Here is a 20,341-nt window from a genome sequence, read left to right on the forward strand (position 1 = left end):
TCAAAGCGCTTCCTGGCATAAATGTAGCAGAGAAAAAAAAATAATAAATTAACAATAAAGGCTTAAACACTGCCCCGAGGAGAGAAGACCGTACACAATATTGACTCTGACAACTTCACGTGAATTATCATAACCTACATGCAGAGCTGTCTTGTGCTTAAAACTCCTGGTGGCACTTTGAGGAAGAGGGGGGTGTCCATCTGCAGGGGGAAGCCTGCGTGCTCACTGGTGCTAACCCCTCTGCCCGCCTTGCTTGCAGCGGCAGAGGAGTGGCGCAAGATGGGAGGCAAGCCCTGGCAGCTGATCGAACCCGTTGATGGCTTCCACCCCAGCCAGGTAAATCCCAGCCTTGGGAGAAGGGTGGGAGCAGGGGGGATGCCAGCACCCTCTGCTGCCCCAGGCACACCATGGGGATGCAGGGTTGGGGGATTTCTCTTTTAAAAGAGCTGATGGCCTTAACCCCAGAGCAGATGTCCCTGTTTCCGCTGCCTGCAGTCTAAGTCCTTCAAGGTCTTCTGCTGCTTTCTTTCACTCATTGACCAGTATCCTGGCCAAACAGGTCTTGAGCCACAAATCCAAATCCTTACAGTGGAGGCTGGCTACCTGCCTGCCCAGACATCCACGGAAGTTTTGCAGGATCAGAGGAGTGATGCAACGCTGTGAAAACCCCAAAGGCAGCCTCCTCCAGTCCTGCCTTGCAGCCTCCAAGGCCAGAGGTTTCCCCATTACAGCCAGGAACAAAGCTTTATTTTTAAAGTTATACATTTAAATTACTTAATGATTTGTGGCTACATATTGTGGAGAAGATTCCTTCCTGTTGCTTGACCTTCAAGGATGGGTGGCAGGGGAAGGTTTACAGTCAGAAATAAATCAGAAGGAAGGAGTAGCACCTGCTCTGCTCTAAGTCCTTGCTTGCATTCAATAACCTAGTGTAGGGTTGCCCAGTTCCCACCATATTAACTTCAAAGTAGTCTTTTCTGACTCTAGAATGGGTGGACAAAACATGTTCTGCCATCAGCTACAAACAAAGCCAACTGGTTTTCTATACATGAGCTTCAGATTTCAGACACATATGCAAAGCAAAGCAGCAGCCAGTCTTCTCCCTACCACCCTGAGAAAATCTGTAGAGAAGCCAAAATCCCATAGGCAGTCTGGAGCAGCGACAGGTCACCAGCCTGGCCAGGGCTCTCCTGCCAGCCACCATCCCCAGCCACTAACTCAACACAGGGTGGTGGACAGGTCCCAAAAACAAAGACAATTCCCATTTCTCCTGCTTTTCAATCTTGACTCTCTTGGGACCAAGAATTAGACTGGGCTAAATTATGAGGGCACAAACTGTGGGAGGTGGGGTGATGCACAGCAACAGCAGAGCTGATATTCCTCTCTCTGCCAGAGGGCTCTGCCCCGTGGCAGCAGCTGCTGTTCTCTATCCCTCTGTACGTAGCAGTAGCTCCAGAACTGTCTTGCTACTTGCTGCTATGAAGCAAACGTGGCCCCCAAGCGGCCAGCTCCAACCCCAGCATGCCTGCCCAGGCGCGGCGACTGGGAGGCGGAGCGACAATCCTTTGCGGTATCTTTCCAACGCATGATGCCGCGTGCCGTGGCCGTATTCACTGTACCACAGCAAGAACAATTCGGAGAAAGATGTTGTCTAGGGCACCACTGCCTTCCTTAGCTCTTCCAGCTGCACACTCTCTTACACACAGACAGGCACACACAAGCTGTGCCAGCAAACCCAGCTGAGTCACCCAGCCACCCACAGTGCCGCTTGGCAGGTCCCCTTGCTCAAAAGCATGGGGTGAATTTCTGAACCAGTTTTATGATGTGACCTGGCATACCACATATATTCACCCCCACTACCAAATAAGCTGATGCAATGTTCTCTTGCGTGCTGAGATAGAACAGTCCATGGAGAAACACTTCAACAGTAGCATGTTGCAAACACTGGTGGATTCCAGTTTCATCACCTGCCCCATTGACTGGGCTGTCACTTGAGCCAGTGGAGAAGGGCAAGAGGAAGCCCAAAGGCAAAATACATGCTTTACTTACTATTTTCTACATCCATGCCTGTCAGCCAAAGCAATACTGTGTCTTGTTTAGCCTTGCCAAGTCAAAAGAGCCTACTGTTTGAAGAGGGACTCCTTCACAGCAGAAATCCCTGCTTAGCTACCACGCAGTACCAGGAGATAGGTGCTGAAAGTCTGAGCTCACAGCCTGGGGACATGGAAAGTGCATAGGGATTTTTTGCTGCAGGCAAAAATTGCTTCCTTGCAAAAGGAAGCAATTAGAGAAAATTTGGCAAAAGAAACAGGAGTGAAAACAGTGATGAAATGAATCCCCTTCCCACCACTGCCATCCAGGGAAACTGCAATAGTGAGAGCCTGGAGTGAAGAAGAAAAGGTCTTTGCATTATTTTTGTGTCTTACCCTGAGGCTGGCCTAAAGCTTCTTATAACACCCAGCAACAGGCCACTGTGGGAGGAAGCTCATCGGATCACTGCTTTTCGTCCAGGCTCTTGCCCACGTTCTTTATCCCACTGACAGCTGGAAGGGAGCACACAGCTGAAGGCAGCAAATATTTATCCTAAAGGTATTATGCCTAAGTAAAAAAAAGGGCACTGAAGGGCAGGTGCAAACCTACATGCAGCCCCCCAGGCTGGCCAAGCTGCAAGATCCAGCCAAGCGCTGCCGTATTTCTCTCCATCTGGACCTGGCGTCCTGCAGTGGTCATGACCTCCCCCCTCCTGCTGTTAGGATGACATTAATGCTTTTATAGGTACATTTCCCCTTACACTCAAGGTGCCAGCTTTGCCAGATATGCCTCACTTCAAGTGAATCACTACCCTTATAGGATTTATTAATTAGCCTTATCCAAACATCCTCTCCTTTAAATCTATTTTTCTTTTCCTGCTAGTATATGGAAGTCAGTTATCAACCTACCACTATTTGGGCTGAGACATAGCACTCTGCTCCAAAAGAGTGGCTGTCTTAATAAAAAGAAGGGGAAGACTGAGGACAGAGTAATATTTAAGAGGACACTTGAGAGAGATGATAAACAATTCATACTAGTTTCATTTAAAGTTGTACTTTCTACTGATGACATGAATGCCCCAGGCCAGGTATGGGCTGGCCAGGTAAGGAGCTGCCTGGTATGAGATGACTGATGACTTGGGGGCTCTCACTTCAGCAGTTATTCCCCACACCTCACAAACAGCTTGACAAATAAACACAACAGATAAGACCTGGCCTGTGAATTTCTGCTGAATTTTAACTCTGAAGATCTGCAAGCACTGGACAAATATTCACCAATTTTTTTTTTAATTGAGCAGCACTTTGAGGAAAGCGTAAACATTTTAGCTCTTCCCTTCAGATGTGGAGAAACTTTGGATTTTGGGAAACAAGGAGCACACTGCCCCTCTCTGCCAATGGAAGCGTAAACTGATCCCTAGTTGTTATGACACACCAGTGCTCAGGATAAGTCAGTGTCTGATGTCAGCCCCTGGATTTCACTTGCATTAATTTTCTGTCTCTTTAATAAAAAAATAATCTTCTGGTATAAACATGGCAGAGGCAGGTGTCACAAAATGGTAAGGGTTGGAAGGGACTTCTGGAGGTCATAGAATCCAACCCCCTGCCAGAGCAGGACCACCACAGAATCTAAGGCAGGTCACACAGAAATGCATCCAGATGGGTCTTGGAAGTCTCCAGAGGAGGAGACTCCACAACCTCTGTGGACAGCTTTTTCCAGTGCTCCATAACCCTTACAGTAAAGAAGTTTTTCCTGATGTTGAGGTGGAACTTCCTGTGTTACAGTTTGCATCCATTGCCCCTTGTCCTATCACAGGGCACAACTGAAAGCAGATTGGCCTCTCCATCTTGACACCCACCCTTCAGATATTTATAGACATTATTAAGATCCCTTCTCAGACTTCTCCTCTCTAGACTATAGGTGTCAGCATGTATATCCAGTAGTCCAGTGGTCCAGCCATGCAGGAGGCATGTGGAAGAAAACTGGACCTTCCTAAGACTTGCAAGCTTATCATTGCATGGAATAGGAAAAGAAAATAAGAAAAAAGGCAACACTCCCTTTGTCCTATTAAAGCTGTTCTGTTTTTTCATGCATTGGAAAAAGGACACTCAGTCAGGAAAAACTAGCCCCCACTCCAAGCAGTATTTTCTATTTTAAACCCCCTGAAAGAAGGAATAAAAAACAAGTGCTCATTTGTTTAGCCAGGCCCAGAACTATATTCCTTCATGGCAAATATCTTGGCAAGAAAGGTTTGTTTTTCCCCTGCATATTTACCTGTTGCAAAACAGAAGGCTACAAAACAGACATTTATTCTCGGTATAACTGCGTTCCTCTGAAGTTTCAAAGCTAAAATTGGGCTCCATTAGTTCTTTTTTTCCAAAACACTCAGCTCAGGCCATAGGTGGAGGAGATTCACACCATTTACTTCTGTCACATAAAAGCAAAATCCATCACTCAATCCTTCTAAATTCCCTGTAGAGCTGTCTCTGTGACACTGTTCCTCAAAGTCTGGCTTAGTTGTCCTTGGAAGAAATCTGACTTTTTCTTCCCATTGACTGCAGTGGAAGCCCAGGGACTTTTTTTTCAGCATCTCTCTCTTACTATGAAATATCACTGCAAACCATTCCGAGTGCCAGATGGCTCCAAGGACATTACTGCTTTCTAGAACAACTGATTGCTTTGTTTGGATGACATGACCATGCATTTCATCAGAATCCTGCATGAACAGCTTCATGTCTTGCTTTTATGAAGTTACCAGTGAGAAAGCTAAAGCCCTGAGCATCACAGACTGGAACCTGAGATGCTTGGAAGATTCTTAATGATTATGTACAAGCAGGAAAGCACAGCTTGAAAGTTATTAGCTTCTCCCTTTTCTCTTTCCTTAAGACATAGCAAAGCACATTCCAGCTAGGGGGAAAAAAAAAAAAATAATAAAAAAAGAGGAAATGCCAAAGGGAGACATATCAGATTACTGGGTATTACACTTTGCTAAGAGGCATGCCCATAACCAGTTTGGTGCAGAAAGAGGAAAACGATAGCCAGAAGCTGCTGGAAAAAAACATATCTACTTCCCAATCATGGTCACTCAGGGCTCTATGAGGAATGTGTAATAGTTCCTTTAAAAAAAATTGCTTATAGGTGGTCATCCTCACAAAAAATTAATTGCAAAAAAAATGTGTTTTGAGACCTGATACAATTTGCACAAGTGCTTTGAAATTTAAAAAAGACTTACAAGACGTGATTTCTAGAATCATCAGCCCTCTCTCTGTGCCCACTACTCATCCAGGGTAAATTACTGAAGTCATCAGGACCACATGAAATTATATCTGAGCAAGATCAACATAATTTGCAGCAGTCTAAGCCTATTCATCTTAAATTCCAGTCAACAGTAACCCAAGCACTGTAGACCGTACTTCCAGTGACACTTTTGCAGAGGGTGCACTATGCAAAGATCGTAAGGGTTTTTTTAAACAAACAAACCAAATCTACCAAAAAACATTCAGAAGGCTTAGAGACTTGAACAGGTTTGGCAACAATCATGCCAGAACAGACCACCCTGACACAGGTCTCAGACCTCTGGCAGCCATAGGGTGTGTCCCAGAAGAACCACGTTTGGTCACATTAGAAATTTTACCAGGTGAAAACACACTATTGCACAATCTCCCCATCCCTCTCCCTTAGCCCTGTTCCTCCATTAGCTTAATAAAACCTCAAACGACCAGTCTAAGAGCTTCCACCCCATGTATCTCTGTACATTAGCTGTGAATAAAACAAAGTTATTGTCTTCTGACACATCATTACAGCGTCTTCCAAAAGGACAGGATTTATAAATAAGTGCATTAAGAAAATCTCCAAAGGCTCCAATCTGTTCCCAAGCTCCAAAACATCGGTATTCAAATACTTTGATTCCATAAACCCATCTTGGTCCTTAATAAAAAGGCTTTGTTAGCCCCTATTTAACCCTCAAAAATATAATCCATGCCAGGGTGAGTTTTAGACTTAAATGTGGAGTTACCATATAAGCAGAACATAATTGCATATCAGAAATAAAATAAAAAATGCATTAGCACAGTGTGAAAAAGTTGGTTAAAGGAGAATCAGGCTGTTCTCTTTCCTGATGTTTTCTGTCCTGGCAGTATAGTGGATACAATTTCTCTTCAGTGCATAACTTATTGGGCAAAAACTCTAGGAATGCTCGAGTGGTTCCAATAGCAAGGAGAAAATCTATTTTACCACTTCTGCAAGTCTCATGGAAAAAAGCTTTGAAGACGACCAGCAGCAGGTATGAACTTAGAGCATCAGAGCTGGGTAGTTTTGAACCTAGATATAATTGGGCCTCTTTTTGCTCAACACCAGTGGCTTCCTTATACAATAACAGAGAGAATATTTATTAGAAGTATCAGAGGCATTCAGCAGCCTGAATTCCTTTGGGCTTGCAAGAGTTCTATCCATTATATACAAGTGGTGCTTTTGAAACACTTTCAAAATGGGTTTTTTTGGGGAAAAAAAAAAAATATCAGATTCTAGGGCTTTTGAATAAAAGTTTATGGACCAGGCATCACAGGCATTAGGAAGTGATTGAAGACTATTATTACACTCACTGACTGATTGGAGAGGTGCAGATACATGGCACTCACCTTCTTTTTACAGTTGAGAAGGATTTTGCCCCATTCAAGCAGCTGAAATGTGGTATTCTCTTTGGTTAGAAGCTCCTGTCCAGCATGTCTGGGGTCTTCTTTCTGGTGGGGTCTTCCGAGTACTGGCATGAAACAGCTACATTGCAGAGGCACAAGAAACTGATAGTGTTTGTGCTCTTTGCAGATTGCTGCAGCCCTTGGAACAAGCATTACCTGGCAGAAGGCTCTACATGAATGGCCTCAAGTGCTTGGAAAGGAGAATCCATTCAATGACCAGATTGAAGCCATATTCAAAGATCAAGGTGGACACTAACTTCCAAACTGCTGGAGCCCTGACATGGTTTACAGTCATGCTTCCCAGTGCATTCCACAAAACAATTAAAGACACACATACAAAGAAGAGGGAGGGCAAGTTATCAGAGCCAGTAGTGGTGGACATGACACAACAGCATTATTTCCAGTTTGTATCTCACCTCCACAAGTAGACTATGCTTTTTCTGCAGAGCTACAAAAATAAAATGCAAAAGATACCTGCCAGCTAGACCATTCTTTTGGTACTGGTTTGCAAATCTGTATGTCTTTTTTTGTAGCAAACTCCTAGCCCTACCTCATTTTATTTTTGTCTGCAGAGCAGTAATTCTGGCTTTTCTGTTTATACTGGTTTAATGGTGACTCTGATCCCAAAAGAGGGGAGGGAAGCCCCAAACTCATTATGTTGCTGTAAATTGTGTATGTAATTGCCCTGACAGTCAATACATTATTTAACTGCTATTTGCTTATTAAAATGTGCCAGAAATAACGAGGCACTAGAATTTTTATTTGCCTGGCAGCATTAGTGCAGGCTGACTGCTTCTCTTCGCCCCCATGAACAAGATAGTAACTTGACAACGCTTCATGTATTTAAAACAAGCTGCTTTTTCAAGCTTTATACATCTTTGCTCTTTTGCTTCCCAACAAACGTGATATTCCCAGACCTGTACCTTTTATAGGCATGACCCAGGGAACCACTGAAGAAACTAGGAACCCCTTACTGCTTGTGGAGAACAGCTCTCTGCTCTATTTCATATGCAGAGTTGAGAATTAATAGTAGGGTTTTTTTACCAGTTATCTGCTGCTCTTTGCAAAACAAAAGACCTATGTAAATAAATATATAGTGTGTATATATATAATTAGGGACAGCTCTACCCTACTCACAGCCCCACGGGTCAGATCAGACAGCAAAAAATGTCACTAATTACACATGGAAAAAATCTGGTAGATAGAATGTGTTAACATGACATGTGTAAGATACATCCAAATTAGCCAAAGCTCAGGTAGACTTGCTCTGCTCTTCAGTCTGAATGTGTCCCATGTGTAAGGCTGCATCACCTGTGACCCAGCTCTTAGGCTGTGGTCCAGACTCAAGGAGATGACCTGGCCCTGTATGGACCTCAGTTCACTGGCCATGGCTGCAGGAGATGCATCTGCTCTGTAATTTGAACAGGCAGAGGATGACCCTGTTAATGCTATTTTAACTAAAACACATTATTTTGTTAGATCTTTTTTTTCTTAAAAGTACAGTCAGTGCTGCATCTTTAAGAAAGAAGTTCCTTGGGGATAACTGCTAGTATTTAAGAAAATGTTCAAGTTGTCTACGTTAGAAAACCAAAAGGGAATAAATTCCTTAATTGAATGATACTTACTAATAAGGCCCCAGCTAATTCAAGGCATTTAGATGTTACCAAAATATCCAGTCTCCCAAGGAACTGCACAGAATCATGTCCTAGGAAGACTCTTTAGTATTAAAAATCGTAGATCTACCAGCATCCTGTACAAATTCTCTCCACCAAACAGCACAACATTTGATGGACGTTGGCCAGGTAGAACATCTTCTATTTTTATTACCTGTTTAGGTTTCCTAACTTCCATTAAAAACAACACAAGGACAGAAGCAAGTGCATCCATGGGGTTTTACTACAGACCAAGTACATCATAGGCAATAATTATAGAATATAAAATAATTTCCTCTACACTAAAATACAGAAATGTAGCAATTAAAAGAGGGAACAGTGTGTGTTTAAGAAGCCAACTTTTCAGGCAATCTCATTGCAAATTATTGTCTTTCTTTTGAGGCTGGAGTTTAATAATAGGAGTTTTACAAGCTAGTAAAACTGAAATTTCCCCAGCTAAAATAAGCTTTATTGCTCAGAGCAAAGCATTTTCCACTTACAGACTTTCCTATTAGTGAACATCTTGAGTTTATGAACAATGGGAAGAAAAAAAAAAGCTTTCTTAGAAAATTAGAACAGCATCTTCTCAAAGACAACCTGAAACCCCTGCAGACAAATCCCAAAGTGAAGCTCTCAGGTTTTCCCAGTGCAATTGCTCCATGCTTGATATGGAGCCTTTGAGGGACTTGATGAAAAGGGCTTGCCACTCACTGGCTGATGGAGCACTAACCAAACCAGACATCCTCATGCCTTACAGGCAAACTCTGCAGTTGAGTTAGAAGTAGGCTGTATACAGAAACTTGATTTTTAATTAATGCAGTAGCTATTTGCAAATCAAGATGAATTTGGGGCCTATTAACCATCTGTTTTTACAGCCACTGTCTCTCCATTTTTTTCAAAGAATGCTAAAACCAGCTAAAGATCTGCACCCCCAAACCATCAATCACTTAGCAGTGCCACTCTAAAAATAAAGGTTCTATATTTAAGCAAATGCTTCTGAAAAAGCTACTTATTCTAAAGTAGCAATGAACTATGCATCCTAGTCTATTCCATTAGTTTAATGTCTCCTGGTGCTTAGATCAGTTGAAAGTGACAAATGCATGGGGAAGAGAAAAACAAAGAGAAAAGTGTTTCTTGGAAAGTTAAGTATGCTTCCATGAAGTTCAAGCTTCATAGCACTACAGATTTCTAGAAGGAATGGTCCATCTAGGTCTTTTTTGGAGGACAGTTACAGCATGTGAATACAGGAGGGATTATGTCACTGACTAGTTCCAACATACCACAAACAAGCAAGGGTTTTCTGATGCTATTCTGTTTATAAACTGTTTTTACAAAACTTTAAGCTTTGTTTGAAATCAGACAGTAGAAACTATTTTTGAGGTATAAAACCTCCACAGCTACCTGAAGCTATGTCAATTCACGCAATCTGGCCCCTTCAAAAAGGATCCACTACAACCATAAAAAAAAACAGGTTTGCCAACATTTTGGAAAATTTTTCCACAGCTCACCCTTAAAAGCAGGGAAATGTGGGGAGAGGAGGTACAGAGCAGGGCAAGTTAGTCAAGCAGTAAATGCAGGCTTGCTGCTCAGCTGGCTGCAGTAGTGGACATCCCTTGTGTCTAGAAATCACCATCCACCCCAGCTTTTCTGACTTGAATCCACTGTTACACTTTATACCTTTCCTTGATGTGGATAATTTTTCATCTCAGGCAATTAATGAGCAGATTGGTTTCTACAATGGATAACTCACTTAAGCTAAATAAAAATCTGTCATTCCACTAGATATATCCAGTTTGATTCTTAACACTTTTCTATGGACTCATTTCGTAATTTTATGTTTAATGATTTTTTTTTTAACATCCACATGGAAGTTTAAGTAGACAGCCTACTGTGGATCCAGATGAAATTTGATCTCCCACTATCCACGTGCATTGCTACTCTGCTGCCACATTCCTATCACAAGATAAAGGAACTGTCTCTCCTCTCCATACTTGATAGCCTGCTGGTCTCTAGGAGCCTCTGCATTTATACATCCCAAGTAACTGCCCATGCACAATCTAGTCTCCCACTAAAGAATATGGTGCCTGCTCCTTCTGAGTTACCACATTATCTTCCCAAATCAAGCGTTATTTTGGGATACACATGCTGAATAAAAAGCTCTCAAACTTTGTGTGGAGTCCAGCTTTTCTTCTTCAGCCTACGAACCAGTATGTCAAATGCAGAGATGACGTTATGAAAAAAAGCAGAAAGTGTTTTCTTCTTTATTTTAAATGAATAAAATAAATCTCAGTTTGGAAATAAAGACATAAGAAACAGAAAACTAGATTTAAAAGCAAGTACAAAAGTGGCAAGCTGAAAACAGTATAAGCTAACAGAATTTAGTGTTTTGAGTGTGAATTTATTAATAGCAATTTTAAGTACTCCACAATTGCATTCACAATAATGAAGTAATGAGATAGTATTTCACTAAGCCCAGTGAAAAGCTGTGAAAACTGCAAGTTTTAACTGAATAGTTTTGCCATTTAAATGATGGGTCTGAAGTAATGTTTTTATCTGCATTTATGGACATGTCTTTGAGGGGGAGGGAGACCCATACCCAGCAGAGTATTAAATTGGTTCATAGCAGCTCTGTAGTATCTTACTAAAAAAAACAAAACAAAACAACAAAAGCACTTTTAGAACTTTTTCCTGGTTTTTAAATGGAGAATTCTAGCCTGTACAAACCATGAGTCCCATGAAATACTGATGCATACAATACTAAAGCTATTTTTTTTATATAGTACTCCTAACAAAAATATTCAACCCCTTTCTTTTCTATCAAAGTGCAATATACTGCATACGTAATTCCACACCTGTAAGCCATAGGATACATGCCATACACTTATCAAAACCAGTTTGTATGAGAAATTGCAAAAGTAGTATGCATATACTGTGCATGCCTTTTGTTCTGACCACAAGAACACTGTGCAAGTAAAAAATACTTATATTGCCTGTTATAGAATCAAATTTACTAGCCTGATCATTTAAAAAAACCCAGCAAAACAAAAAAAAAACACCCGACAAACCTTCCAATATTAAATCTTGTACTTCAGCATCATCCTTGTTAGAGAACTCTTACTAGTTCCCTGAAAGAAGCAATAGCTCAGCTTGTTTTTCCACTAGCTTGCCCTCCTCCGGCCCTGAAGTGTGATTTCCTGCAATAATGTAGCTGTTTAAAGAACTTAGCTAAAAAAGACTTCCAAAAGAGGAGTTACATAAATATTTAGCACATTTAGAAACAGCTGATTGCTTCCTATTATACTCAAAAGCTAGGAAGTAAAAAAGCTTTAAAATTCTTATAGTGAAATAAAAATACTGCATAACAATCCTGTATAATGTTAAATACTCTCTCAGATTTAAAGCATAAGTGACCCAGAGGACTTCCCACATTTTCATTTAAGTTCTTTTCTTTTTTGTGGTTCACATGGGTTTTTGTATACATGTTTACTTTGTTATTTCCCTTCCAGAGTTTAAAGCTTTCCAATAGGTTTGTAGCAGGCATCAGGCTGCCACATGCGAAGGTCAACAAGGACTTGGTTGAGCTTTTGCATCCAAAGGTTACGCTCTTCTTTAGTATCAGCAGAAAGCCAGTTCCTAAAAGGCAAAGGACCCAATGGATTAGGTAAGTCTTTCTCCACCTCTACTTAGTTTTCTTAAAAATGTCAAGCTGATCATCCATGAAAGCCTTGATAGCAGGGGAGAAAATAAAGTAAAAAATTACAAATATTCCAAATAGTTAAAGCTACCTGGTATTTCCACTTCTGGAAAAGTGTTTACTTCTCAGAAGACTGAAATGGAACAGCAAGTCAAAATAGGACTAAAAGTGAACCTAACAGTTCAAATGTCATCCCAAAGTCAGCATTTAAACAAGCTTTGTGTTGGCATATCAAAGTTGTAAAGCTCCTATGTTACTAAAACTATCACTTGAGGCAAAACACCCCACCCACACACCATAACCTCCCACAACCTTTGTTATTTTACCCCACTCACTTTGTAACACAGAGCGTGTCTCTGCATTGGCTGACAAGGGTTTCTCTGTCATCTTCCCTCTGAGGACGGACAGTTATTAGTTCAAAAGTGTTGGGACGGGCACAGAACTCCCTGTTGGCAGGTTCGATCTGATGATTAGTGCAATTAGCCAAGTTAATCCGTCCCAAAGGATGCTGAAAGTGAAGTTATTTCATGAGTCAAGAATACTGCAGTAAAGGATAATTCTGAACATATGCTTTGACAATTTTTTGTCACATTAAGTGAACTCCCTACCCCAAATCAATTACTCCATATAAAAAGAGGGATTCTACTTTTGGTGTTTAAGATTTATAGCTGAAGTAAGATAATCTAGACAATGGAACATGCTCTGGCTCAGCCACATACAATACAGCTAAAAAAAAAATCCATCCCTTGCCTAAGGTTTTGGCTCTAGAAAGACACACGTCCTTTATTCCTTAACAAACAAACAAAAGCTTTAACTCTCAAATTCAAGAGAATTTCATAATAAAATCCAAACTGATAGAGTAATGGATTCATCTTCAAACATGCAATGAAGGCACACAAACGACACATCATACTGCTTTGGCTCCCTCTACAGTCAATAGCTAAATCCATTGCAAGAGCATTCCAAATTTCAAGGCAGTTCTCTTTCTGCTGACTACAGGGAGACATTCAGCTGTATGCCTGGAGTTACAGACATTGGCTCCATTTCTTCACACCTACAGAATACCTCATCAGGGAAACATCACAGGCTGCTCTTAGCTTGGAGAAGTCTGCTAGTTATCATGCATGTTCACTATACTATTCCATAGATAGTCAAAGTACACTACATTACAGCAAAAAGACAGCTCAGTGTTAAGAACATTAAGAAACACGTTTCATGTTGATGATATATGTACAACCATGGGAAATGTATTGAAAAAGACATACCACGCTTTAAAGCAATCATTGCCTAATACTGATATTTCTGAGCTACATCTATCTCTGTGTGATACAACAGATACCGTGTGGGTAAGGTGAGGCATTTAATAAGAATAGTGTTTAATATTGCTACAGATGATAGTATATCAAAAGAATATAACTGACACTTTCTCAGAAAGGTAGTGAAACAAGTCCAGAAGATTAATAATAGAATCTGAAAACAAACCAAAGTGGCTTTCTTGCAGACAAAAGCAGAATAGGAACTTTTTTTAATTAATTCAGTTTTTCTCCCATATCTTTTATTGCAGTAGGCAGAGAAAGAAGGTCCTCTGATACGTTTTGGCAATGTCAACTACCAGCATATAGTCTTCCTTTCTTAGCACAGAAGAAACTAAACTTGGGCATCTGGATTGGCATAGAAAACCCAAAAGGGCCAGAGTCTGCCAGAGTTTGGGCATGAAGGTGTTCTGCCAACAAACAAGCAAGTGTATAATGGTAAATTGTTTAAGTGAGTCAGAAAAATCCACTTGAAAGCAACCTTTACAAGGCAATGGAAATGTTACCATACACATTGTGAGAACAGCCTAAGGAGACAAGAAGGTTCACCTTAGTGGCAGATGAACCTCTGATTTGTCTCATTAGCCAGACAATAACTGAGATTTCCATAAGAGCAATTTAAAAAGCACCACTTTCAGCTATAATGTGGATCTGCAAGAAAACAGTGACTGCAAATGAGGTAAGTCCATAATTAGTTATGCTTCTACAATGTTGATGGATCACCCACTCTAATTCTTTACCACAGTAAGTGTTAAAGTCATGATTTTGTTCAAAATTTAAGGCAACTAGATACAGTCTGCTTAGTAAGTGGTACAAGTCTGATCAATTTCAATTAAAGTCATTTGAGAAGTACAATGGAAAGACTTAAGACTAAAGAGGAAATTAACTATGGATCTTCCTCCACTCTTCCTCGTTCCCACTAGATAAAATGCTGTTTCTAAGTTTGTCCTGATCTAGGTCAGACTTAAAGACCAGTTCCCTCCATTCCCCAAGACAACTTTATGAGCTTGAATGTCATCCTTTGAATATACTTACCTGTTTTAAGCCTAAACATCGCTGTCGTTAAGAATGAACAGCAGATTGTGTAGGGTACTACAGAACTTTGGAACTGAGCTTTATAAAACAGCATTACCTTTCGTTTTTCATCATCGGGGTACGTCCAATAAGATATACAATTTCCAGACAGCACACACCAGCGCCTGTGCCAAGCTCCAAATCCACTAACATCTTCAAACATAGTCTAAAAAAAAATAATAAATTAAAAATGGAGTAATGTTATAGTTTTACCTTTGCGGGTACTCAACTATTTTTTTCTACCAGAGTGGTTCTGCAAGTACAACTCTTATAGGAGTAAGTGTAAGAGAAGGAAGAAATATACTGGGAGAGACTTCTGTTAGTACAGTGTATTTATTTTGCAGATAGCATAGAAAATGATCTTACTCTCATTCTCAAGTTTGCAGCCTTCTGCTCAAAATGCAGAATTTCAAATTACCAGTTTTTCATGTTGACAGTGGTGAGCATTCCCATTATTTAAAAAAAATGGATGGTTACTTATAGTAGATATAGGATGAATGGTTCACAAAACATGATTATCACAGAATTTATTACAATTAGGTAAGTCACCTGTGGTTTACAATTTAGGATTACAAGATGTTTGCCTTTTCTCCAGGCAATACTCAGGAGTCCACTCAGTTGAAAATAAATTAGAAATTGCTTTTTAAATGTTTGTGTTGGCAGTTATTTTATTGGATGCAGGATTATGCCAGTGTCCAACCCCATTTCCTTAGGACTGGAATGGAAACATCCAGTCCACTTTCAATTCCTGATGCATCTTGAACATGTACAGATTTTTTTTCCTAATTGTGTATTGTTTTTCACTATTCACAATTCAGATTATAATATTTAATGGTGCAGGGAGTTCCCAAACCTTTACTCTGAAAAAGCTTAGTATGCACGTACACCATTCTTCAGCTTCTACATATTGTGTACTAGAAGTAAACTAGCACACAAAAACATGGGACAGAAAATACCATAACTATGTGAAATGTTTGGATCTAATGAAATCTGTTTAATTTCAATTAATTAAAAGGAAAGGAGACAGAAAGAACTGCTTGAAAGACCCTGAAGAAAATCTGCTGTCTCAAAATACCAAAATAACAGCAAAGTGTTCATGTTTTGCAGAGCTATTTTCATAGCACATTTAGTGCCATCTGCTGGACATAACCTCAACAGCTCTATCCACTAAGCACAAGCATCAGGGCACTTTCTAAGTCAGGTTTAAGAGATAAAACTGCTTAAGATGTTTCTCAAAAGAATCCTATCACTTCATTGTAAGTCGAATTCTCTGAAGACAGTGAGAAAATCTCTTACTAGGGAGAATTTTTTTTTACTACACAAGAAAAATTCAAGATCTTCAGTAAAATTTCTGCCTGAGAAATTAGTACCTCATCCCTCATAACATATTATATCACAAGAAGGTTAACTAAAGTTCAGAATAACAAATGAACAGTGCTTAGAAGAAAAAAGATATACAAACCCCTAAAAGCCAGTTTTAATGTAGCCATGTTTAAAAGATAAACTAGGAAAGTTTTGAGGTCTGATTCAGAGAGGGGAAAAAAGAAAACAACAAAACCCAAACAAGCCAGTTTTAACCTTCAGAGTCACTACAAATACGTCTCTGAAGTTTAAACAGTGACTACATTTAATAGTGCCTGTACTTTCCAAGGAAGCAATATGAAGTGAATACCTTACCAAGAACCCTTTCTCCTCCACAGAACAGTCCACTTGGCATTTTAACTTCAGATATATATGACCTTCCAAAGGAGACAAAAAGGGAACCTGCAAAAAGTAAAAAAAAATTAGTCATTTAATTTTGACACCTCTCACTCTATCAGTTCAAGCAAGCCACCTGCACCAGAATGTTAGTATTATCCTGTTCTTAGGACCTTCAGCCAGAAAGAAGCAGTCTCAAGCAAGACAGTAATAATCACTTTTTGTTTCAAGTTCACTTAGAAGATTTTCAAGACTTATTTGCGATTAGTTTGCTCAGGACATGCTTCTATGTAGAAAAACAGGCACTCCAAGCATGGTTAAAAACAACACCAGGCACCAGCCTGCATCCTATAAGCTTCTGTCTCAGTTTTGCATTAAGCCATTTGGAAAATACCAAAGTGGGCTTACGCAGGGTTGGTATTTGGATGCCATAAGCATTTTTGACAGATACTGATGTAGTAGTGCCTACTCAGATAAATATTCGTAGAAAAAAAACCTAAAAGGGAAAAATGTAATGAAAGCAGTTCTTCTCAGCTAGCACTCCTGGTGTTTAATACCTGTGTTAAGTAATTTTTAACAGAAGAGGCTCCAAGACTTATCTTCTACCACTAAAAATAAAGCAGCTTAGCAGTACCAGAGGTCAGTTCAATTGCTATTTGATACTTAAGAATTTTGAGGTGCAGCCTGTGCCAAGACCTGCCTTTAGACTTCCCCCAGTCCCTCCAGACATAGCATCCCGTTAAATGGAGAGCTTCCACCACTACTATCAAGTAATTGCATCCCTTTTCCACAGTGAAGCTAAGAGACAAATTGCTAATTCAACATGCAAATTATGATGTGCAGGGCATTCTACATAACATATTTCACTGCTAATCTGAGTAATAAATACTGTCATAATCTTGGAAAAAATCTGAAACATTGTCTTACTAGAAAAACAAGAAATGTTGACAGTGCTGCTGAAATACAAAGAAAGAACTGTTTTCCAGGGAGCAGGAATGTGTACACAATGACAAAGTAGCTTTTAGAGCCATAGAATCGATGGCAATCAAGCAGAATTAAATTTTGCTATTAGTAAGATGAAGAAGAGTGACCCTCAGCAGTCAAGGGTGCACATAGGTACAGAACACCAAAATAGATGTTGTGGTTAGAATGTGACTGCCTTTGAATTACAGTCATCGTACATCTTCCTCATAGACACATAAAACACATGGGCACAAGAAGGTGATCAAATCAGTTTTACACATTTGACCAACTCAACTAAGACAGCATGCAGGGCTTGCTCATGTGCTTAGTCCCACAACACAGCACAGCAACATTTTGAGCACCAGGTAGGAGTCTGAATGATCATTTGAGAAGAATAGTAAGATGTTTGCACATAATAGAAGGAAATTGCATCAGTCCTGGATTTTTATCAGCAGGGACAACTATAACCGTACATGCAACACCAGGGAATGTTGTTTATATCCTGCCTAACCACGCTACAATCCATTTCTGAAATAGGGCATCAAGGAAGTTTGGCCAATTCCCCAAGTCAAGTTTGTGGTTTTTCTATTCTTTTCTAATTTATGTCATAAAGGAAGAATCTACTTTGTGGATTATGAAGTTTACCAGTGAAGAGCTGTGACAGTAATACAAAAACGATGTATAACAAATAGAATGTATCAGTTATGCAGAGCCTTGTAGCCCTATTACTAATTACTAAAGCAGGTCTCAAACACTATCATGTACACAAAATGAGAAAATACTACACTATAGTCAGCACTATATCCTTTTCAAAGCCAAGTGGAGTGGAGGTGGTAGAAAGGAAACAATTTGTTGAATATCTAGCCAGATGAAGAGAAAAGTAAAACCCATGACTAAGTTTGCTGTGGTCATCTACCATAAGAAGCTGGCTTACTGTCATAAAAATTTATCTGTAAAAATAGGAGATTTTCAATTACAAATAGGAGCTGATAAATAGTAAAATTATCACCTGCTTAATTTTGAGAGGAAATATATGTCAAGTTACCTAAAACATTTATCCTGAGGAATCCAAGTTAGCTATTAAAACTATTTGCAGAGATTAAAGACCAATTATTTACTTTAAGCCTATCAATTTACATAATTCCTAGAGAAAAAATGTATACGCTAAGCAAAATATTTTTATTGAACATTTGTGTACAAGAACCTCACTTTTTGATGTGTGAAATACTTTCAAAACTTTACTTCTTTTGATTGCTTTTTGCTTAAAAAACAATGGTCTTGAGAAGTCTTGACAGAAAAAAGTCTCGATGGAGTAAGAAACAAGATATTTTGTTCCTGAGTAATTTTAATGTTCTTTAGTACACCAAGTTGGCTTAAACCAATATCTAGAACAAGAGTCATTTTTCCCTGATCCTATATCATCAGAGTAGCTGATTCAATGTTCTGTTTAGTTTATCAAGAAGCTGGCTCAAATTTCCTGACTAACAGTCTTTGAGACATTGATTTGTTTTGAAGTAAGAAAACCCCTCCCTTGGTGATCTAGGAAGATGAGGCAAATGCCAGTCAAGGAAAAACCCTAGGTGGCCTAAATAACTGAGTTCTAGCAGCAAAAGATGAGGAGCAAAATTCTGCAAGTCTTAAAGGCTCCTAACATCTTCAGTTAGTAAATCATTATAAGCATTTTCTTAGAAGGAAAATTAAAAAAAATAAATACTGCAAAAAGGCCAGGCAGACACAAGCAACATGCACTAGGAAGCAGTTTCCTGTTTTAAGTTATAAACTAAATGGTCATAGCAACCTTGTCCTGGAACATATAGCCCAACAGTTCATTTTCCTCCCATTCAAATTTTATCTAGGGAAAAAAGAAACATGCTCAATGCAATTAGTGTAAAGTTAAGGTTAAAAAAAAAAATTTGAAACAGTTACACATGAGTACATTTTGATTCTTTCTACCCTAAATTTTAACAGTGCATATAAAAAGGAGGAAAGAAACAAAAAAAACCCAGTGACAGCAGTTTGTTCTGTATTAGAAATGCCATGGGCAAATTAAAAAGCAGCTGCTTAGTACAGCCACAGGCCAAGTCAAAACTAAAGCTTTACAGAGGTGATAAGTTAACAAAAAAAATGTTAACGGACAGAAAAGGGAATTCTTATTCACAACTGTTGAAGTTTATACTTTGAAAAGTTTCACCAAGTGATGTTTTCTTTGGAATTCTATTTGAATCTTGTGCTGCAGTTACTAATCCAGTGTCCTGTCCTGTCCTAAAGTGTAAACTAAAAGAGACCTAACCAAAATTGCTGAATATAATTAAAAGCTGACTCCCACAACTCCAAGAAAAAGGATTTTCCAATAACCAAGCTGTACATAAGACTCGTACACATAGGTCTGGTTAAGAGGAACATTTATGCTGAAGAACCAAAGCAGGTATTTCCGAAGTCCACATAGTAACAGCAGTGCCAATTGAGCAGTTAAGCTCTGTGAATTTTTCCGTAAAGGAGTTTGCTTCTATTTGCAAAAAAGTGAAAGTTACAGAAAGCAAGTCGAGATCACAGTGGTATTTTTTTTTTTTTAATCTTGTGCACAAACACAGCCAATTCTGGTTATCTCTGCTCTCATCAGCAGCTATAATTGCAATGCTACTATAATCACAATAAGACCTAATTAGCCAAGAGGAAAATTTATTCTTATGCTGCTGTTTAGGTAGATAAAGCTGTAATTTAGTACTACCATATGCTCTAGTAGCTTTTGAATTAATTTATCTTAGGATAGCTGCTGGCAAAAATGGCTATTAAAATGGGTTTTAGGTATAAGACAAGGTCAGATTACAATGTATTTTTTTAATTGCTAATGGTAAGAGCCAATAAACATTCTGCTTAGACAACTAATGACATAAAACTCAAAACTGACTCTTTCAAAAAAACTGATAGTTCACTTCTACGGATTTAATTAGGATATGAAATTTAACTGTATTCAAAGCACAGTATTTAAGTCAATTAAATGCAGACCATTTCAAATACTTCATTATCATTAAAACACACAATGTCTTAGTGATAACTGAAAGATTGTAAGAACAATGAACAAAATTAAGACCACGTACAGAAATGCCAACTGCATACAACATTTTTGTCAGTGAAAGCAAATAAGTAATCAAATACCTTTATTTTTGCATAACCATACGTTACATTGAGCTACAGAAGGGAAATAACACCTGGCATAATAACCTA

General features: G+C 39.3%; 3 protein-coding genes across 6 annotated transcripts in view; 2 read left to right on the plus strand and 1 right to left on the minus strand.

The window, feature by feature from the left end:
- Positions 1–10,544, plus strand: part of AOAH (acyloxyacyl hydrolase) — an 85,418-nt gene extending 74,874 nt beyond the window's left edge. For 2 of the 3 annotated variants that reach the window (XM_051609557.1, XM_051609555.1), the window contains exons 21-22: positions 260–336; positions 6,850–10,544. In XM_051609557.1, coding sequence (XP_051465517.1) covers positions 260–336; positions 6,850–6,978 — 206 coding nt within the window. In that variant the 3' untranslated portion in view covers positions 6,979–10,544. The remainder of the gene's footprint in view (positions 1–259; positions 337–6,849) is intronic. The other variant, XM_051609559.1, reaches the window with a different exon arrangement.
- MATCAP2 (microtubule associated tyrosine carboxypeptidase 2) overlaps positions 1–20,341 on the plus strand; it is a 125,036-nt gene that overhangs the window by 48,859 nt on the left and 55,836 nt on the right. The gene's annotated exons all lie outside the window — the stretch shown is intronic.
- Positions 11,832–20,341, minus strand: part of ANLN (anillin, actin binding protein) — a 37,418-nt gene continuing 28,908 nt past the window's right edge. For both annotated transcript variants that reach the window (XM_051609554.1, XM_051609553.1), the window contains 4 exons: positions 16,133–16,219; positions 14,514–14,621; positions 12,404–12,576; positions 11,832–12,007 (listed from right to left, as the gene is read on the minus strand). In XM_051609554.1, the coding sequence (XP_051465514.1) occupies positions 11,884–12,007; positions 12,404–12,576; positions 14,514–14,621; positions 16,133–16,219 (492 nt within the window). In that variant the 3' untranslated portion in view covers positions 11,832–11,883. The remainder of the gene's footprint in view (positions 12,008–12,403; positions 12,577–14,513; positions 14,622–16,132; positions 16,220–20,341) is intronic.

This window comes from Apus apus, chromosome 2 (genome assembly GCF_020740795.1).
Source record: "Apus apus isolate bApuApu2 chromosome 2, bApuApu2.pri.cur, whole genome shotgun sequence".
Taxonomy (NCBI): domain Eukaryota; kingdom Metazoa; phylum Chordata; class Aves; order Apodiformes; family Apodidae; genus Apus; species Apus apus.